General features: G+C 42.2%; 1 protein-coding gene across 4 annotated transcripts in view; it reads left to right on the plus strand.

Annotated features, from left to right (window-relative positions):
* Window positions 1-15,389, plus strand: part of LOC128732922 (PH and SEC7 domain-containing protein) — a 157,787-nt gene extending 142,398 nt beyond the window's left edge. For 3 of the 4 annotated variants that reach the window (XM_053826380.1, XM_053826382.1, XM_053826381.1), the window contains 10 exons: window positions 445-995; window positions 1,063-2,328; window positions 2,389-3,281; window positions 3,349-3,542; window positions 3,602-3,794; window positions 3,864-4,075; window positions 4,320-4,714; window positions 4,774-4,911; window positions 4,976-5,286; window positions 12,995-15,389. In XM_053826380.1, coding sequence (XP_053682355.1) covers window positions 445-995; window positions 1,063-2,328; window positions 2,389-3,281; window positions 3,349-3,542; window positions 3,602-3,794; window positions 3,864-4,075; window positions 4,320-4,714; window positions 4,774-4,911; window positions 4,976-5,286; window positions 12,995-13,019 — 4,178 coding nt within the window. In that variant the 3' untranslated portion in view covers window positions 13,020-15,389. The remainder of the gene's footprint in view (window positions 1-444; window positions 996-1,062; window positions 2,329-2,388; window positions 3,282-3,348; window positions 3,543-3,601; window positions 3,795-3,863; window positions 4,076-4,319; window positions 4,715-4,773; window positions 4,912-4,975; window positions 5,287-12,994) is intronic. The other variant, XM_053826383.1, reaches the window with a different exon arrangement.
* Window positions 15,390-22,494: the final 7,105 nt, after the last annotated feature.

Genomic DNA, 22,494 nt, shown 5'->3' on the forward strand with positions numbered 1-22,494 from the left:
TCAGCGTTCCATTCTAGTAGAACATAAAACCTTGCTTATTTATGGCCCACCCGCATCAAAGCACATTCCATCGCCATTTTTTTATCTACGACATTATATTTTTAATGCTACTATCAGTTGCGCTGCTGTTATACAACATACATAAATATGTATCTGTACTCGTATAGCGAACCACACAACCAGTACACGAGCTAGCATGATTCGGCCAGTTGTTTGATCACTTCGGTGACGAACAGATTTGTTTTGTTTCGTTTCTCAACTGGGGGAAAATGATTATGTTATTTTTGAAAAATGATTTTTAACTTCACAATGGATTTTAAAAGCGAACGGACAAATTTCATCTTAGCCGATTCCGAGCACTACAGCAATATAAATGGTTACTTTTCAGCGAATGATAAGCACTAACGAGATCGTGACATATTAAAACGTACCTTCTATTTCCAGACCCTAAAATCAAAGCTCACGTCCGCAAGTACCTGGCCTCCATAAGCAATCAACATCCGCACTCGGACGGCCATCAGCTGCAGAACTCGAATCCCTCGTCGCCAATTTACAACCGCCACTCGCCGGCTTCGCCACTGTCCGAGCGAGGTCCGAGTCGTATTCAGTCACCCGCGCTGACGGGTGGCAGCACTGCTGGCCGATACGGCCACCGGGTTTGTACGTCCGATCCGTCATGCCGACCGTCCCGCATTCCTCAGGCCGTGCAGGCCACCAAAAATTCCTGGAGCGCTCCACAGTCGCCGCACGGTTCTAAAGCCCCTCGCCCCTCGCAGATACCGACTGCCAACGGGACAGTCACCACCCAGCAGAGCCATCACTACAGCCATCAGTATTCATCGTCAGCGTCGGCATTCTACCAGCAGTCTCCATCGCAACAACAACAGCAACCGCCGAAAAAGGGCTTCGAAGCATTCATGATGACCGGTGACCTGATTCTGAATCTCTCGAGAACACCGCAGAGCTCCGGAATATTGCCGCAAGCCAAGGCAAAGGTAAATACACCGTTCTAAAGTGACTGCACTGATCGATTAGATTAATATTATTATTTTGCTATTTCAGATTGACAGCTTGCGAGACTCGCCCAGTCATCGGGCAAGTACGAAGCGGAAAAACGGTGCAATTGCGCCCCACGCCAAATGTGATTCTTCTCCGTCGTCGCCGTCGAGCGAGAGCTACTCGGAAAATCAGGATAAAGTGCAGAATCAATCCCAAGTGGAACACTCGTCGAAAAAGAGTCGAAACCAGCAACAGCAGGCGGCAATACAAGATCAAAATGATCAGAATACGGGCAGCTCGATAGAATCGATAGTCAACAGTAGCAGTAAAAAACTCAGCGGGATCGGTAGCAATCATAATAACAATCACAACAATAATCCCTTTGTGGAAGAGAGTCATAACAATAGCGGATCTGCGCATGCTGCTGCTACCGGTGGGCACACCATTGGTAGCAGTAGCAACAGTGGAGGAAGCAGTGTCGACGCGGTAGATGAAGAAGAGGAGAATGCTGATGATCTGATGGATCTGGGCAGTAATCGAACAAACACAAGTGGCTGTGTGTCATCCTCGTTGCTGGGCGAACGTAACTCTGTTCGACGAGACGTTCGCCCGGGGCTGGTTGGCAGTAGTAATAGTGCCGGTAGCGGTGCTCTAATTGTAGATCCGGCATCAAATGCCGTTGGAGCGGGAACCGATAGCGTTGATAGTAACAGCACAGCTGTTACAAATGGCGATTTTCGACACTTCCATAACTCTACCAGCGGTAAAGAAAGAAGTAAATCGTCTTCGTCCTCCGGAGGCAATGGTACAACCGTCAAGAGTGAAAGCTCACCGGAGATGAGCTATTCTGTGCCAACGTCACCGACATCCCTCTCGGCTGCACCTATACTGGATGGGTACTCTTCTTCCCTGAAGAAAAGGGAAATGCTACTGGCAAATTCGGTTCCAACCAGTCCGGAATCAGGTGCGCAGGAAATTGTTCGTCGCAGCGGTAGCGGCATTCATCATCCACATCATCACCACCACCACCACCATCACCAGCACCATCCACATCTCAGTAGTAACAATCAATCGGCGACCAGTGGCGGTGGAGGTGGTGGTGGTATAATAGCAGGAGTTTCCGTTGTCGCTGCCAGCATGAGTGGATCCGCAGCCGTCGTACGAAAATGCGACGCAGCAGGTTTTCGAACCAGCCGATCAGAGGATCACTTGCAGCAGACACAGCGAGAAGGTGGAATTGGAGCAGTAGTGCCAATAGACATCGACGAGGATGTCAACAGTTCGCTGAATACATTGCTGGATACCCGGCATGATTCGGAGGAACCGCAGGTACGTACTAATTCCAGGAACAATGTCAGTTTAAATCTATTTGCTTAATTTTTTTCGTAGGGCTCCGACCACGATCGAATAGTATGGACATACAATGCTCCGATATCGCAAGCTAACGGTGGAGGTGGAGGCACAATAGGAACGGGAATCATAACATCCCCCATCTCGCATTCCAGCTCGATGAGCTCGTCACCGCAGCGATCGGCTAGCGATAGTCCGGCTTCGCCAACCTCAGTTTCTTCATCTGTGATGTCCTCATCGGGCGGTTCCAAGGGTGCCAACGATAATACCCACAATGGGTATAGCAACAGTGGCTTCGACGGGGGTCGAGGAGGAAATGGAACGCACAGTAACTTGCAGAGTCTTAGCTGTCAAAATGGCAGTGGTCCTGGTCAGAATGCGAACTGCGGAGGGGCCCTGGATCAAAGCGTGTCGGAAGCAGTGTCGAATATTTCCAGCCCGGACTACCAGGACGAGCACGATTTGCTGAGCACTCGCGATCTAGCTGCGATGGCCATCAGCGATCCTAGCGATTCTGACTCAACGATATTGGTTTCTGAAACAACGCATCGAGTGCACGATCGCGATCGTGACCGTGATCATAAAATTGTGATACAGGTTAAGGGAATGCAGCAACAATTGCAACAGCTCCAGCACCACGACGGTCTTCGCTATTCCGAGCTTAAAGATTCGGAAGATGAACTGGCAACACTGACCGAGGATATGCCGGCCAGCCAGCTGATGGGACAAGATGGCGGCGGTCAATTTGGCAATGGTGGTGGCCGGGAATCGTCGCCCCCGGTTTCGGACGATGGAAGCGATGTTGATTCGTTGCATTCGTTCCACTATTCTCCGAAGGCTGTGGATCTCCCGTCGGCCGAGCGTCTGGCCAAACGGTTGTACTATCTGGAAGGGTTTAAGAAGAGCGATGTCTCGAGACATCTCAGTAAAAAGTACGCTTTTTTAAAGATTGTTTTAAGATGTTTTTAAGCATGTTTTAATTATTCCCTTTTCTTCCAGCAACGATTTCAGTCGGGCGGTAGCTGATGAGTACTTGAAATTTTTCCTGTTCGAAAGGTTAACACTCGACGAAGCTCTGCGACTGTTTCTGAAACAATTCTCTCTTTCTGGCGAAACGCAAGAACGAGAGCGGGTGTTGGTGCACTTCTCTAAGCGCTATCTTGACTGCAATCCGGGTTCTTTTAACTCACAAGGTAAAGTGGGCAGTTGCCAATATAACTGTTGTGAACTACATCGCATCTATTTTTTTTAGACGCCGTTCATACCTTGACATGTGCAATAATGCTGCTAAACACGGATTTGCACGGTCCAAATATTGGCCGTAAAATGACCTGCTCAGAGTTTATCGAGAATTTGAGCGAATTGAACGATGGCGAAAACTTTCCAAAGGACATTCTAAAGCAACTGTACCAGGCAATCAAATCACAACCACTCGAATGGGCCTTGTAAGTTTGTTAACCAATTTATTATATTTTTGCTGTGTACTGAGTCCTCAAACTCATTTGTTTCCGCAGGGATGATGATTCTCCAGATCAGCAGAAAGGTGGCGTTGGCCGAAATGAGGGTAGCATGGGTGGAAACGGTGGTAGCGGTGGTACCGGTGGAAGTTTACAGGGACCCCCGGTGGGTCCAAATCCGTTCCTAGACCCTCCGCAGCCGGCTGCGATCGAGTACAAGAAAGGTTACGTGATGCGGAAGTGCTGCTACGATACAAACTATAAGAAAAGTAAGTCTCAACCATCCACCTTGGAGGTGGTGGTGTACAGTAGAATTTTGGATGCGCTAGTCTAAAATTTAATAGATTTTAACACCTTTTATTACGTATGATCAGATCAAACCAAGTAGATTACCTTACCTGGCTGTAGAAACCTTCTTTTGCATGCACTAAAATACTAATATGCACCAATGCGATCCCTCGAGTTGCAAATCTTTCTCTCCACTCCCGTATCACAGTCACGCCTATGACGCAGGTTGTTGTGCTTTTCTTACAGCGCCATTCGGTAAGCGGTCGTGGAAGATGTTCTACTGCACCCTGCGCGATCTGGTTCTGTATCTGCACAAGGATGAGCACGGTTTTCGTAAAAACCAGATGTCGGACAATGTGCACAACGCTATTCGCATCCATCATGCGCTTGCTACCAAGGCTAGCGACTACACCAAAAAGCAGCACGTCTTTCGGTTGCAGACGGCCGATCAGTCCGAGTATCTGTTTCAGACTAGTGATTCCAAGGAGCTGCAATCGTGGATCGATACGATCAATTTCGTGTGTGCATCGTTCTCTGCTCCTCCGCTTGAGGGTGGTGTTGGTAGCCAAAAGCGTTTCCAACGGCCGCTGCTACCCTGTACGCACACTAAGCTGTTACTGGTAGGTTTGCCGCTTGATTAAGGCTTGCAGCTTATGAAACTGGAGTTTTATCTTTTCAGCGAGAACAACTGGCATCCCATGAGGAGCAGGTCAACAAGCTTGAAAATTTACTCGCAGAGCACAAACGATCATCAATTCCAACGAAGGGACTAGCCCTACAAAACTACAAAGAAAAGGAGGCTTATCTACTCTACGAGGTAATATTGCAGTCCATATAAATTTAGTACATTCTAATTTATGATTACCTTTTAACTCTTCTAGTTAAAACGCTACAAAACGTACTACTATCTGCTCAGTTCCCGCATGAATTCGGATCAGGCGTTGGATTTCGAGAATCTGCTGACGTTGGGCGAAAGCAGCGTTCTGATGGAAACCGACGAAATATTGCAGCGAAATCGGCAAAACTCAACCGGTGGTGCTGGTGGCAGCTTTGGCAGCGCGGGCGCAAACCAAGCCATCATCCAGCAGCAACCGCTGAGTCAGCAGAGCCAGCAGCAGTTCCAGCTGCAAACCATCGGATCGGACAGTAGTCACACCTCCGGGCCAATCGGTGGCAGCGCGGCGTCCAACAGGTACAGTTACCGGGCGGCAATATACCGTTCCGAAGCGCAGCAAGATCTCGGCTGACGGGTGGTGGGCGTATTCTCTGCGTGTGTGGTGTAGGGGCTCCTTTCTTCGCACATCATGCATCATCCAGTCTCGTCTACGCCTTACTACTACTACTACTACAATAATTGGCATTGTGCTAGTGTGCTACGGCGTCTGTCGCTCTTTTGCTATCTATCTCTTCCGGCTACTATATTTAGAATTAAGCTAGTACCACTCCTGTAAATGCCTAATCCGTATGTATTTTACTGTTAGATCTCTACTAGACTGTTGCTGTTGTGTTTTCCCTACTATCGCTAAATGATCGCTAAATTCGCGATAAGATGAAGAACACTATAGGCATCATTGTGTCGTACTTATTTACATTGGCTTCTACTATCATTTATGTAAATAGTTTTTACGGTAATATTTATTGTTTGGTTTTCATTGGTATAATGCTGTGTGTATGTGTATTTGAGTGTGATGTGTGTGTGAGTACAGGAATCTAGGCGTCTCTTTAATTATCAAAATATGTCTTTCATTAATTGCGATTTCACAGTTGAACACTTATCTAAAATTAGCTTTTTCGATACTTAACAACGATACTTGGGTTACAAACGTTTTTGAGACTTAACCCTTTTTTATTGACACGGACTTCGCAGTCGGTTATATTAGAGAGTTAGGACAATTATGGAGCTAGAGCAACAATCCTACTGACCCTAGCAGCACCGCCCAACCAAGATTCGAACATACGACGATTAGCTTGTTAGAGCAGCATCGTACCTCGAAACTAACTGGGCGGGCTAGCATAGGGCTGCGCTGCACATTAATTACGCACGCTGCACGCTCAATTTTTTTGTCAACATTCTCCCACGGGAGCCGGATGGCTTGATCCAATCTTCTGTTCATCATCTCTTTCAGCACAAGTAACAAACCATTACGTAGCAAGGTAGGATCCTGAAACCACTTGCCCCGGTTTTGTAGACCACCATTCAGTAGACCAAACGCTTGCTTTCTCCTCCTAATTAATTGATATCGGGACAATTTCGACTCCTTCAGACCATCATAGAACCGTTCCGCAATTGCTGTTAACTTACGTTCTACTATGAAATGCCCTGGGTTCAGGCCTTGATGGTGTTTAGGTTCATCGCGCTGCTAAACTATTGGGCGCAAATTGAGAATTGCCTCAATTTAGTATATTAAGGTGCATATTTCCTCACATGTCAGGTACTATTCATTGGGAAACTTGCCCAAGTAATTCTTTACGGACTTAACCGCTGCCTCCCAGAGACCTCCCTGATGGGAAGCCTGGGGTGGTATAACTTTCCGAATGATACTACGAGACTGGCAGAAATCGTCGGCGATTCTAACAAGTTTCTCAAATCTTCTAATTGACGCTCAGTTCCAACAAAATTCATGCCGTTGTCTGATCGTATCTCGGCTACATTACCTCTGCGACGGACAAAACGACGCAAAGCTGCTAAAAACCATCTTTCGCCAATGAATCCACCAGGTTTGGATGAATCACCGCGGTGCATAAGCACACGAATGCACATATAAACGCCTTCTTAGGTGTGTTGAAGCGGTCTTCCTCCGGAAGAAACGGCCGATTGTAGTCAATGTCAGTTCACGAAAATGGTTCAGCAGTTGTAAAGCGCACACTCGGTAAATCTCTCATGTATTGCATGATATTCTTCGGTTTTGGTTGGAAGCACTTGCCATATATTCTTCATCCACGATTGGTCATACGCCCTGCGTTCACAGACCAAAGCTGTTTTCGAACTTCCACAAGAAAACCGTTTAATCCGATGTGTTGTTGCTCTAGGTGAATCGTATTAATCAGCAAGTCAGTGAAATGATACTTCTTTGACAGCATCATGGGACGCATCCGATCCAGCGGCAAATCAGAATACCTAATCCGACCACCAACCCGAAGCACTCCTTCCTTCGTGTCAAAGATGCGATGAGGATGGCGTACCTTGCCTTTCACGAGTCTACTTGGCCGAATTTCCTCTATCTTCTCCGCATACATCACATGTTGCTCGATCTTCACCTTTGCCACCAATGGTAACGGTAATCACTACTGGCTAGATTAGCTCTTCTACGCTGAGCACCGATTCGGTTTACACTGCCATTGTAAATAAAATGGTTTTCATTCCAAACACTCTGTGCATTTTTCAAAAATCACTCATTTCATATAATCGGTAATCCCGCGCCATTACTGCAACAGTCTCCGCGGAAACATTGATCACACAATTACTATTGTTTTCTTTCTTCAGAGAAGAAAGAAAATTTTACAGGCCAATTATCTTCGAGGTACGATGCTAGTCTACCAAGCCACTGGGCGATGCTGCTAGAGTTAGTAGGATCGTTGCACTAGCCCCGTAATTGTCTATTCTAATAACCGGCTGCAAACTCTGTTGATAAAGAAGGGTTAAGTCTTAAATACGTTTGTAACACAAGACTTTGCTTTTTTGTATCTCCAACTTTGTCTTCGGGCATTTCATTACAGTTCACTTTTCATTAATTCTTCTGATGGAACACCCTATGACACCAAGGCTTCGCGCCTTAAGGCTTAAGTACTGTTAAGTAGTACTTCCAATAATTCTTCTGCGCACAGCGCAAGTCTTGGAATTGTCATCTCCGATGGCGGCGTATCTGCCTTCTCCTCTCGATTCAACTACTTCAACGGCGCCAACCTCGACTTCCCGCAAATTAGCCTTACATTAACGGGTTCGCCAGCGTTCATGCTCAGCAAATGAATACAGCATCCGTAAGCTCCTCGGGAGGATCCGTGCAACTCAAACGTGATCAGGTTACTTACTGCGACACATCCTCCTATTATTAATTTCACATAGTTCAATGCTCAACTTCCTCCAGATCACGAGTTTTTCACTGGGAATAGCGTCATCCCAGCTAAGCTCTTTCCGTCATTTCCACTGCATTATTAACTTAGCCAGCATTACGATCAGCCGAAGTTAAAATATCAAGCCGAGGGTCGAACAATTTTACTATTTCGCGCAACACTTGACGCTTCGTTGCAAATTTTGAACTCGAAAAAGAAAGTCAACAATCACAGGGTCCCACAGGAGCCCCGATGTTTTAATCACTCTGTTGACATCTTCGTCTTCGAGCCAAAGCTGCTTCTCACGGTTTTCCGATGGTATCCCTTCCAAGATCCTTGTGCAAGCGATAAGGTTCCGTAGGATTTATTTATTCATTAACTATTTTTAATGGGGTTTTAAACCAGGGGTTGGTTCGCCCCAATTCCGTAGGAAATCGAATAACGTACTTTGAGGCCATGTGTCAAAACATTGAAATGCTGAGACTGCGCATTGCAGAAAAATGTTTCTCTTCGGAGTTAATCGATCAACCGCTTTAATGATCTGGACCATTTTGGCTAACGGTGGATTCCGCATCGTAGAAGCGCAATGTTCCATATGAAATTATTTACGATAGCACTTTGTTATACAAGAAAAGTCTACCAGCAGCACGAGCTACAGCATATCGATCATTCGCACACCTTGGTACCATTCTAATGCGCGGCAGTAACATGTCGGTCTACCCTCGGTTATGTTGGGTGGTATGGGTATAAAACAACGAGCAACTTAAAGTAGGTTTATGAACTATTCTCGAAAAAATTCTCCAGCGTATTTACTGCTTAAAGTTTGACGATTGCAGAAATATCCACTGCAATTGAGTGGCTTCCTTTTCTTGGCCTTTCGTTAAACAACCTTACCTTAGATGACCTTAGATCACATCGGCCGCCGCGGAATTGAAACTTTCTCCAACTGTTGGATCGGACGGTCGTCGTCGTTAGCAGCCTACAACCGGGATAGCTCGTGCTGTTCCAAGCAGTTGTCTCCATTCAACTCGATCTTGGGCCAATTTCCCAGTCGTCTCAGAAGTCACAAATCACTTTCGATCTGGTTCGGGCCACCGTAGCCTACCGACATTCGCCAGGTGTACGATGGGAATTTCTCCGTCACTCTCCGCTTTCAGTTTCTACTCCGCCAAATATCGTCCGCAGTACTTACTTCTCGACACGACAAAGGCGCGTATGTTCTCCGTGAGCAACTTCACCGCTTCAAGTCCGCAAAGAACTACCGGTCTAAAAAAGGATTTGTACATCGTTAGCTTCGTATGTTTCTTGATAGCGTTTTGTGAAGGGCAAAGTAGCCCCGATTTCCCGTGTGAATGCGGCGCAGGATCTCCTTACTGGTGTCCCAACTACAAGCAATCCCAACTACACGAACTCAACTCAACTCACGCACGCGTTTGTCTCCTTTGAGCGCCTTTCTTCTATGTATTTGGTCCTCAACGTATTTATTTTTAGCCCAATTCTCCTAGACTCCGCTTTCAGTCCGCCGTAGATTGCGTTCCAAAGTAGCTCTGATCAGTCGCGTCGATTTATACGGAAAACCGTTTTCGTGCATTATCTACCATAGTTGGTCTCGATCGACTGTATCGTATGCTGCTTTGAAATCAATGAAGATGTGATGCGTGAACACGTTGTACGAGACCCATGAAGTCCGTCTGGTTATTCCCTACGGAAGTTTTTGCTATCGGTGACAGCCGGTGTTTATTAGCGTTATGTCGCGATAGTTGCAGCAGTCGAACCGATCGCCCTTTTTGTAGACGGGACAAATCACTCCTTCCATCCATTCCTCCGGTCGCTTTTCTTCCTTCCAAACCTTGAAAATAACCTAGTGTAGAGCCGTTGCCAGCGTTTCTCGTCCATGTTTATAAAAGTAAAGCTCTGCCAGTAAGTGGTCCTTATCAATGGCTTTGTTGGTCTTCGTTTGACTTCTTGGAGATATACCAGCATCTACATTACTATCTTCTATGAACGCTCCTGGGTTAACTTCTCTTTTACTTTCTTCTGCAACTTCGCCATTGACGTGCATAGAAGAACTGCTTCCACCTGTCGACCAGCTCGCGCTTGTTTGTGATTAGATTCCCTCCCTCGTCCCTACACATATCGGGCCCTATTCCCACAGTCACCTCACCTAAATTTTTTGGGAAAGAGCACAATTTGCGATTCTGAAAGTCACCTAGGTCACTCCGCTCTCCTGGGTGACTGTACAAAGCAAATGAGGCCTGTAAGGTGATATGAGGGTGACTATGAGAAAAGGGCTCGTGAGAGAAGTGAGGTAAGGTGAGGTGAGGTGACTGTGACAATAGGGTCAATCAGGTTTCGGTGTTTGGCTCTTACGAGTTTGGTTCCCTTTCCCGTAAAACTTGTGCATGTTATTAAATTGGAATAGCTGTTCTAGTTCTTCACGATTTCTGTTCTCCTTTTGACACTCTTTACTCCTCAAGATCGTGGTCAGCTGGTTCCTTGCTAGTCGGTATTTTGCCAAATTCTCCCTAATGGTAATGCTCAGATAATTTTTCCAAGCATTTTTTTCTCCACCGCTTGTGGGCATTCCCCATCAAACCAATTATTTTGTATACTCCAGGGCTCTTCACTTAGTACTTCTCCGATGGCCGAGCATATTCTGCACCTCGGAAAAACGCAGTACCCCATGCATTATTCGCGTGTAGTTCTTGGCAGATTGCGGGTTATCTAGCTGCCTGATGTTCAACCGAGAAGGACGACTTTGACGTCTCTGGAATACGGTTGGCAGTTATGAGCGCACACATACTACTACTAGGTGATGGTCAGAGTCAATATCCGCACCCCGTAGGGAACGTATGTTTGACTACGAGAACGTGGTCAATCTGGTTCATTGTAAGTTGGTCAGGTGACCTCCAGGTTGCTTTGGGGATATCTTTGCATGGGAAAAAGGTGCTTCGGATCACCATGCCTCGGAAAGCCGTAAAATTTATACATCGTTGGCCGGTATCATTCGTGTCGGTTTGCAGACTATGGGGTCCTATCACTGCACTGGTAGATACATTTTTTCCCTATCGACCTGGGTATTATTCATATCCCCGATAACGGTCTTGATGTCCCGTGGCGAGCAGTTGTCGTACGTTGCCTCCAGCCTCGCGTGGAATGCTTCCTTCTCATCGTCGGGTCTACCTTCGTGCGGTCAGTGTACGCTGATGATGCTGAAATGACGGAACGATATAGACACATTCTCTCGTGGATCTAAGTGCCGCGACAACACTGTGCCTCCTTCCTTGTACGACCCTAATTTCTACCGGGGTTGGTTACCCGATCTCCGCTAACGATGTTCGTATTCTGGCTGGTAACACGAGGCGGTAGGGACAGAAGTTGCTAGATAAGGGGCTAGAGTAAGATTTACCTAGGGTACGGAGCCTATTTTAAGCAGTCTAAGCAGATCACTGATTGTTTTACTTTTATTTTTATAAGGAATGGGTTGACTAAGTGGCGGATATCAGCTTATCAACCTTCTTGACAACTTTAGTTCTTTAGACCACTGAAAGTCATTTTTTATTAAGCTAAGCTTCTGATTTTTTCTATTAAAAATTGAGGTGCTGGAGCTAATGTTAAGCGGCAGGAACGCATTTTAATTATCAAACAGCTTTCTTAAGTAACCAATCCTGCTTTTTACTGATCTATTTCAGACTTACTAAGAAAAAATTAATTATGGACATATGAGAATGAGAACTCGTGTGCTTGACTTCTAGAAATGCTGTAGTAACTAGGTGGCGATTCTCTTTAGCTGCTGAAAAAATGTATGGTTTTTTGACAACAATTCTTAATTCATCATATTTCTTGTCGAAAACACAGCAAATTGTGTTTGTATGAATTACATTTTATGGTTAACTGATTCAAGATGATGTTCTTATCCAAAGATCCAAAGTATGAAAAGACTGCATTTTAAGTTCGTTTATTTTCAATTGATTGGAATACGTGTTGGAAATTAAATAAAAAGAAAACTTATCCAATTTAATTTTACTATGTACCTATATTTTATTCTTGACAGATACGTATTTCGCTTCCTCAGTGTCTGTTTTCGAACCGAAAGGCGAAATACGTATCTGTCAAGGGTAAAACATACATAGTAGAATTAAATTGGATAAGTTTTCTTTTTATTTAATTTCCAGACTTCGTATTCTACTAAAACGCTCCAAAAACTTCAGAAAATAAGCGTTTCCTGATTAATCGGTTCCTTGTCCCCTACGGGGAATTTATTATTTTCTGTTTCAAATGTGTGTAAATGTTCTGAATTAATTGATACAAACTATAAAACTAAATTAAAAATTACTGAGACCTCCGGTTAGCTAACTCGAATTGGAAAATCAGTCTTTGCGGGAGGTGAATAAGAGTAGAGTCCAGTTTACCATTTATCAAACTGTGATAAGACGGTGAGTTAGTGTTGACCTTACAGCATTTGCAGACGTATTCAAGATACGCAACAGTTGATTGTGTGCAGCTCTTCATATCTAGCCCCGGACTTGCTTGCTGGTAATATCGAAGTAAAGCGATACGATCGCGTCTTGGCTCCTATTGCGAAGAGTGATTGGTGGTGCCATAGAATAGTGCTATAAACTGTCGAGTACAGTGATTAGATTAGAAGTATTATTGAACCAAAAAACGGCTGTTGGAATTTACTATGGTGCGTCTCTGATTTCTGCATGTTTGTAGTTTGATTTTTAATGCTTTTACTATAGATTTATTCTGCACAATTGGTTTTGGTGTACACTTTGGATTCACACTGCTGAAGGCTACCCTCATTACCTTATGCCATTTCGAATTTCTCTCTCTTTCTCTCATTGTAGGAACGACAGAATTTATAAAACCTGAGACGACTCCCTATACATCACGACTGCCTTTTACCAGTACCAGAACAGCCATGTCTATGACCAAAACGATTACCACCATCAGCGGAATGTAGAAACTCGGAGCCCTGGAGGTAGTGTGGCTCAATCCGTTTCTTCCGCTGCCGGTGAAGCCACCACCTCTTGTTGTCCAACCGTACTGGCTGCTATGACCGATACCCTACGATCCCTTTCCTATCTCCTGCTCCCGCAAAGCCATGTAGTCTCCATTGGCAGCAGTTCGAAAGAAGATGGCCACGCGACTGCAAACGTGACTACACCGTTCTACGGTGGTCACAATGTGTGAGTATTCGTTTCAACCTGATTTCTCATGTTTTAAAAGAAAACATCACCTTAAACACCCCGGTGTATTGTATCATGTTCGAATTGTTACATTTGTATATGGTTAATTGTTGTGCTATCGGAGAGTTCCGGAGGTCGTTTGATTTCCTTAATCCCACAAAAGGGAGGTTAAGTGTTAGGTCGCTTGACGAATTTGGTCTGATTTTTGGACGGTTTTTATTTTTAGCCTAGAACACGATTTGTAAGAGAGATTTCAGAAAATGGCGCTTCATTTCTTTAACGCTGCACACTAGATAAAAATACGTGTTTCGATTTATTACATTCAATCTGAATATGGATGAGCGTGGAATGGATGTTTGCCGATGATGGATGCTGCCTTGTGTAAGTTTGCTTGAGCAAAAGTAGTTTCATAAACGTATGAAAATCGAAATTATAAATATGAGAGAAATAGATTTTTCTTAAATGTTGTAAATTTTACAATTAAAAATTAATGACTAACATATGAACAATGGCATTTTATACATCCATAGTTGCAAGCTATTGAACAGAATGCAGTATAAAAAAATTAGACGGCTCTATAATTCATCTCTCAGTTTGATTGGACGCGGGAGAAAAAAAAACATTGAATTAGTTAGCAAACACTTTGAATTTAACGTCTTCAAAATGTGTACGTGTGTAACACCCGCATGTAAAATGGGAAAATGATAATAATTCACCGCAATCTAGTGCTGCCAAATGGTATTGGGCGTCCAGTTTACTATGCTAATTATTATCTATCGATCTGTTCGTGGTTCAAGAGCTGTTCGTCAATGCTCCATCTGGTTCTGTTGTTGTAAAAGTATAACTATTTGCAGCTCTTTCCAATACTAGTTTTGTCAAACGACGGTTCTTACGTAAATAATAGTAATCAAAAAACAATGGTTTATTTTTATAACAAAGATCAATTTTTCGGTCTCAAATATTCAGGCCTAAGAAAGTAAATCCTACTTAGAAGATTCAGAATGAAATCATTCTGCGTTGAAAACAGGAACATGCTTTGATCGCCTACTTAGTTATGTGATTGTTGAACTAACAATCATATGTATGAAATTGTTTTCGTATGATTATTAGCCTATTTTTTAAAAAAAGGCAACTGTGTAGAAACCTGTATGTGTCAGTTCTTCAAAAAAAAATTACCTTGCAGTGTGTATAAACATCTTTAAGGAATAGGTATTTATTGAATAAAAAAGGTAAAATATAACAGTAAAAAATAAATCAAGCGTATAATAAAACACACAAGCAGAACGCGTTGGATTGTTTTATATATTCATATATATATAATGGTAAACATATAAAAATCATTTGATTTTTATCGTAATATAAAAAAAAACAAACAAAAATTAGTTTGTTGAAATCATTTACTCTTACCAGGAAACGAATACATAGGTACGAGAATGTCCCGAAAAAAAACTCTAATCTTCCCTAATAGAAGACAAATCACTCCCAGCACCGAAATGAATGAATGAATGATGATGTAAGTAAAACAATCCTTGTATAGAGCAACGTTCGAATAAAGTGTAAAACTTGTCAAAACCGGGAGACTGTCTTACAAACTTCTTTTTTTTTTAAAAAAAAGTGTTCTTGAGGAACACCTGAAGAAGACGGATAAGGATAATCGGTGACAGAGACGATGGATCATGATTTTAAACCAGACTTCATAAGCGACACACATTCACACGTATAACAATATATACCTACAACCAGTATAGTGCATTATCCGATTTCACAAACTGAAGCCGCTGTGCGTATCGAAACGAGCGAAGACAGTCACTCATTTTCCCTGAAAAATACCGCTCTACAGCGAGACATCGCCGAGTCTGAATGAACGCGCATTCGAAGTTGATAAATATAAAAGTACATAATAATCATTAATTAAACCCCGAATGAAAGAATTAAACAAACAGTTTATATAGTATTATTCAAATACATCAATTATACTGGAGTGGGAGGAACACAAGAGAAGAAGAAATACTGTAAGGCCACAACAGGAAATCACGTATGTAAAATAAACTGAAGAAAGTTACATAAACATGATGCCGTCAGCTGTATTCTTCCGTCCTGTGAAGGTAGAAAATGTGAGAAACTTCCGTCGTATATTGTTGTGTTGTTTTTGCTCGCTTGCGGTTCGTCCTCGAAGGGCCATAAAGTTTGCTTGCCTTGCTAGCCGATATGGCCGATATCAGAATGGCGCCAATCGAAGTGCTAGATTAGATTAAGGCTTGTTCCGGTGTATTATTTTAGGGTTGATTTGAGTTTAATTGTTCGATTTTAAATTTGATTCTGGACGGGCTAGTCATCGGTTTGTTTCAACGGAGATTGTCAGTGGTATTGGTATTTGCTGATTAGCCAGCTATCGATTATTGTAGTAGGTGGTCACTGCAAGCGATTGCGCAACCTAATAACACTGTTTTTTTTAGGGGAATATGAAAAAAAAAACAATGAAGTTAGGCAGGTGCTTGGGTAGCATATTACTATTATTATTACACGTGCGGTTTGTTCAATGGTGCTTCAAAACTTTGTTCTTCTTTAAAACTACTATAATAGAACTTGAAGTTTTCATTACACGCGATTTTAAAGGAAAATTTCTTAAACACAGCATCCAGCGTGCCCAGACATACACAAAAGGTGAGGCCCCTACCCGAAATTAGACTTGGAACTGGATTAGAAATTAGAAACCGGATCTGATATAGGATATTAAGTTAGACTTAAATTTGGAATAATTTGGGCTTGAAGCTTTACTTCATATTGAACTCGAAATCGAACTTAAAGTGGGATTTGAATTGGACCTAAATTTAGAGTAATTTTTAGTTTTTAGTTTAGTTTAGTTTTAGTAATTAGAAGTTTTACTTGGAATTAGACTTGAAATTAGAATAAACATAGAATTTCAAGTTTTTATTTGTAATTGGAATTGAATTGGACTTGAAAATGGATTTAAAATGAAAGTTGAAATTTGACTTTAATATGGAATTTAATATTTTTTTGTTGGGCGAGTTGATGGGCTGCGGCGTATTGCTAATGTGTTCTCAGCCCGACTCGCGAGTTAACCATGCAAAATAAGCCGGCCGAACTAAACATAGCGAGTCAATTGAACGCCGTTCCTCGGACCAATAGGACTTATTTGCCTGAATTAAGCTCGAGATTTTTGTCGGTGAATTGTCATGTAGTCATCGTATTCAGTATCTCCTTTTTTTGTCCGTGCCTGACTTCTGGCCCTTGCTTTCTTGATTTTTTATATGCACATTACTATTAAAACCTTTCTACCGTGCATCATTCAATGAAATGAAATTTATATGGATAAAAATAGAACGAGCTCACCAGCAGTCCTTTGAATCAGACTATAGTTGCATCATTTGAGTTTCCATCAGTCCTACATACATCAGCCCAACAATATCCATGTACATTATTAATAAGTTTTACGGTCAATGTTATATAGAATTCCATTGTAAAGTAGGTGTTTGAAGAGCTAGAACGAAACAAATAATTAGAATATATGTTGAGACTTACCTATCAACGGAGCCGAGTGAATCGGCCGTCTGCCCAAAACCATAATTTCGATATCAGGCAACCGGGATCCACGCAGCATTGCACCTCCTAGCTTAGCTACTCAATCTTAAGGAAAGAGCATTGCCGGGTAGGACCACGTGGAGGTGCTAGGTCGGACCATGGGATGGCCAGAGCTATGTTGGACGCATCTTCATTGCCTTCCCCTTTCATACCCAAACTTTAATATTGAATTTAAGTTGTATTTGAAATTGAACAAAAATCGGATTTAAGTTGAACTTGAGATCAGACTCTGAATTACATTTAAAATTAACCTTGAAATTGGAATTCAAATTGTAGGGGGATCCGGAATAAGATGAGCACCCGGGGCAAGATGGGCACCCTTCCATTTCACAACTGCGAAAAAGCTTTTGGTTAAAAAACTCCCACAAACTATTAAATTGTACCAAAACGAAGTAACGTTTTAGCGTTGAACATAAAATTATCATGTGCTTGTTGCAAAACTTCCATAAAACCAATTATCGTTCTGACAGCCTTAATTTCTTATAGGGTTTATTTCTAATTCCCGTCATAGTAAGTAAACCCACTCGAATTTTCATCATTTCTTGGATGGATTTAATGAATACTCCAAAATTTCTTATGCTGATTTAATTCAAACACACTTATCTTCCGATCCGTGCACTTTAAAATCACTAAAAAGCGATTATTAAAGCATTTTATTGAAATTACGCAACTGACTTTATTTCTTAAATTCGTCGTACCGTTTTAAAATCCGTCCATCAAAATTTTTCATCGTCCGAACTAAAAATCACAACAATGTTTATGAAATTAGCGCGCATGTATTTGTGTTAGACAGCATGACAAACGTTGTTCTGCAAAAGTTTCTGCTGGTCATACAATTTTTCCCGGCTGCAGAATAACGACAATGCGTTGCGTGAGTTATTTTCATTTATGAATGACGGAAATTGAAACGAGTAGTCGACATTTTCTTCTTTATCGCACGAAGAAACGTAGGAAATTTGGCTCAGCTCACTTTGATTGATCGCGTATGATAGTCAACAAACTAAAATAATAGGGAATAACTAATTTTGCATTATGTGTCATAAAAACGCTGACATTTGTGTTGGATAGGACGGGAATAGGCAATTACGACGAAGCAGCAACATATCCTATGATTTTGCCATCAGAAAATAAGCATCTGAAAGAATTAAGAGATGCTCATTTATAAATTACAGCCATTTTACGATTGAACAACATGTACTCAATTGAATCGTGATTCTTTCATATTTTATAACTTTTTGAAAATATTCCGTTTTGCCGGGGTAAAATGAGCACCATTTCCCGGGCCAAATTGGGCACCCACTAATATTCAACATAGCTTGTAGAAATAAAAATATCTGTCAAATTTAATTATTTTTATTCACCCTTATTCTTGTTTTCGTTCGAATGCTATTCGTTCGAAAGTTAAGCTGATCCGTATTCTTGTTTTCGTTCGAATCAATTCGAACGTTCGAAAGCCCCTTCCTTTTGTTCATTCGAATATGAGAATAGTGCTTCCCGATTCGTTCGAAACAAACTATTCGTACGAATGCAAGATACGGCCGTAAACAAGAATAAAGGTGTCATAAAGATTTTCGAGACAAAAAACTACAAGGATACAGCCCTAAGGGTTGTACGAAAGGGTGACGTAGGACTATATCAGATCATCAGATCAAAGACTAATGTAAACTGAATTTCTGGCATATGTATATTTATAAGAATCTGTAAGTGCCATTGTTTAATTGAATGTTTAAAACGAAGAGCGAAATATTCAGATACAATTCTTCATTTAATACAATGGTGGCTTTGAAAATACGTGGACGGGGGTTCATAAGTACAATGCCTGCAACCTTTGAGACATAGAAATTTCTTTCAAAAATCACTTGTGTGCATCATAAAGGTTGAAATGGTAATGAATTATCCACCTACCACAGGGGTGAGGAGTCTCAAAGCAACATAAAATAAATAAATTCATGCCTCCACAAAACCCGACAAGCCAAATTTGCTGCCATTTGCTTGATTAGTTCTCGAGTTATGAAGAAATTGCTATTTCATTTGTATGGGATCTCCCCTTCTTAAAGAAAGCAAAGGCTCTAATCCACCATAGAAAAAATCCCCCCCCCCTTTTAAAAGACGGATGGGTCTCATTATACCATGGAAAAAATTCCTGCCTTCTAGAACTCCTACATGCCAAATTTGGTTCCATTTGCTTGATTAGTTCTAGAGTTATGAGGAACTTTGTATTTCATTTGTATGGGAGCCCCCCTTCTTAAAAGAAAAAGGGGTCTCAGTACACCATAGAAAAACATCTTACCTCCAAAAACCCCCACAAGTCAACTTTGGTTCCTTTTGCTCAAATAGTTCTCGAGTTATGAGCAACTTTGAATATTATTTGTATGGGTGCCCACTCCTAAAGAGGGGAGGGGTTTCAATTTACCATAGAAAAAATTCTTGCTTTCTGTAACCCCTACATTCCAAATTTGGTCCCATTTGCTTGATTAGTTCTCGAGTTTTCAGGAAATTTGTGTTTCGTTTGTATAGGAGCCCCCCTCTTATGACATATAAATCCAACGACATATAAATTGTTCAGTTTCGTTCAGTAGTTTAGTAGTTATTAGCATTTGAAATCTTTCATTAAAACGTTACACTTTTATTTTCGTTTTCACAAAGTGCTACTCAGTCCCAGTATAGTAAACAAAGACGTAGTCCTACGGCAAAAGGTCAATGAATGACGATCCTCCAGCTGTCATCGATGATCATAATGAAATATTATTTCATTAGCTAAAACTATGACATGTAATTCTGGGATGAAATCTCAAAATGCTTGAGCAGTGAATACTAATGAAATGAGGCCCTTTAAGACCATACTTACTTTACTTTACTTTTTCGGCGATAAGCTGCTTATCGAATCCATGCCGAATTCAGGAGCCGTCTCCACATTACTCGGTCTTGGGTTGCCGCTCTCCCCTAACACCCGCTGTTCCAACATCCTCGTCAACAGCGCTCATTCAACGGGTACGGGGTCTGCCTCGAAGTCATCGCCTTCTGTCTCTGCTCTGCTCTGTTCTCTGCTAAATATTATTTTCGCTCGTCTCCCATCCGGCACCCTGCCGTATTTCAATCGCTTCACAATATCCGCATCTTTGTATACTTGGTATATTTCCAAGCATCTCCGCATCTTTGTATACTTGGATATTTCGATGCCGTCCTTACCAGCTGCTTTGACGTTTTTCAGCTTTCTCGCTGCTTTTTTAACCCCGTCCAAAGTTGGTGACTCACAGCTTGTCCATCATTCTCAATTGTCATCCTATTTCTGTTGACCGCTTCATCTTGTTCACCATTCAACAATGCATCGAAATGTTGTTTCCAACGCCTAACCACCTCCGATGTTTCAGTAATCAGATTGTCCTCCTTGTCGTTGCACATAACAGGAGTTGGCACGGCCCGGTTCCTGATTCCGTTGAGCGTATTAAAGAAGCTTCTCGTATCGTGCCTCTCGAAGCAATTCTCCGTCTCCGCAAGAACGCGATCCCAGTGCTGAGGTTTCTTGCGACGGTGAAGTCTCTTTTCGACAGCTCTAGCATCTCGGTATCTCTCTCTGCTCTGGCGTGTCACAGTTGCAGATGAAATGTGACTTGTGGCTCGATTCTTCTCATCAGTCACTCGTTGGCACTCTACGTCAAACCACTCACTGGAAATGGTTACAGCAGTGTTGGGTACTAACACTTCTCGTGCAGTAGTACTGATCGCGTCGTGAATGTACCTCCACTGTTCGTTATTCACCGATCCGCTCATCAGTCTTTCTTCTTTCGCAACAGCTCCTTCCGCTAATAAGCGTCAAATGTTCAGTCTTAACTTCCTCGTTGGTTACAGTTTGAATACGTTGGACAATCAGGCGCGGATCTTGCTTACTACGAGATAGTGGTCCGAGTCGACGTTTGGTCCCTGGAAGTACCGCACGTCTACGACACACGCTATGTTCGACGGTAGTTATTATTTAACTTACATGCACCTCAGATTTCTCTTCACAGGAGTTTAGTATTGGTCAAAACAGTTAATTTAAAGAAGGTCTTAAAATATTCTATCTTGGGTTTTTTACGAATTTCAATTTTCAAGGTTAGGGGTCATCCCCTCTCAAGTGATCATATCCGTTGTAATTGGCCAACTCCGATTTCAACCAAATTTGGTATAATTGCTCATTCCGACCCTACATTCAATTTCCCGAAGTTTTATATGGATTGGTGAATCCCCCTTGCAATAACGCTTCTCCATTTTTCTCAAATTTTCGAAAAAACTCATTTTACACGGCATGTCACAGCAAGGGGGATTGATCAATCCGTACAAAGCTTTGGAACATTGCATGTGGGATCGGAATGAGCAATTATACCAAATTTGGTTGAAATCGGAGGTGGTCGATTACACCGGATATGATCACTTGAGGAGGGATGACCCCTTTATAACCTTGAAAATTGAATTTCATAAAAAAAAACCCGAGATAGAATATTTTAAGACATTCTTCAAATTAATTATTTTGACCAATACTAACATCCTCTGAAGAGAAATCTGAGGTGCATGTAAGGTAAATAAATAAGTACCTCCGGACATAGCGTGCGACATCAGAAAAGTGCCGGCCATCAGCCAGAACGTGATCGATCTGAGGGCTGGCCTCTCCATTAGGGTGTTTTTTCGGATGTGCTTTCGAATTTTCCATCGTGCATAATGAGTATTACATATAACCATTTCTCTGGCTGCAGCGAAGTTGATTAGCCTCAGGCCATTGTTGTTTGTGGTAGAATGGAGGCTTTCAATTCAATTCAATTCAATTTATTTTTCACTAGCTGACCCGACAAACTTCGTATTGCCACAAATTAACCTGTGTTGTTCATAAATCATGAATCTCGGATGATCTTTGTCACAATCTCGAGTTTTGCAAGCCCCCCAGTGGAAGGCGCTTCCGACGGCGGGTCACCGGCAACACTCGCGACCGTCTCGTCCTGAATGATCTAGTGTTACTATAGATAGTTTTTGTGGTCTTGTATTGACTAATGTTTTATGGAAGAGTCTCGAATTTCTCGAGTTCGATTAGTTTTTGAGTTTCGCAAAAATTTCTGTTTTATTTGTATGAGAGTCCATATCCCCCTACCACAGGGGTGAGAGGTCTCTAACTATCGTAAAATAAATTCAAGACTCCAAAATCTCCCACATGCCAAATTTGGTTCCATTTGATTGATTAGTTCTCGAGATAAGAGGAAATTTGCATTTCATTTGTATGGAAGCCCACCCTCTTAAAGAGGAGATGGGCCATAACTCGGTTTCTAAAGAAGAGAGGGGTCTCAATTCACCATAGAAAAAAATCTTGCGTCCAAAACCACTTACATGTCAAATTTGGTTCCATTTGCTTGATTAGTTCCCGAGTTATGAGGAAAATTGTTTTTCATTTGTATAGGAGCCCCCCCCTTTTAAAGTGGGGAAATCCATAGAAAATATACCATAGAAAATATTCTACAAAAACACCCACATGTTAAATTTGGTTCCATTTGCTTGATTAGTTCTAGAGTTATGAAGAAATTTGTATTTCG

This window comes from Sabethes cyaneus, chromosome 1, assembly GCF_943734655.1.
Source record: "Sabethes cyaneus chromosome 1, idSabCyanKW18_F2, whole genome shotgun sequence".
Classification (NCBI taxonomy): Eukaryota; Metazoa; Arthropoda; class Insecta; order Diptera; family Culicidae; genus Sabethes; species Sabethes cyaneus.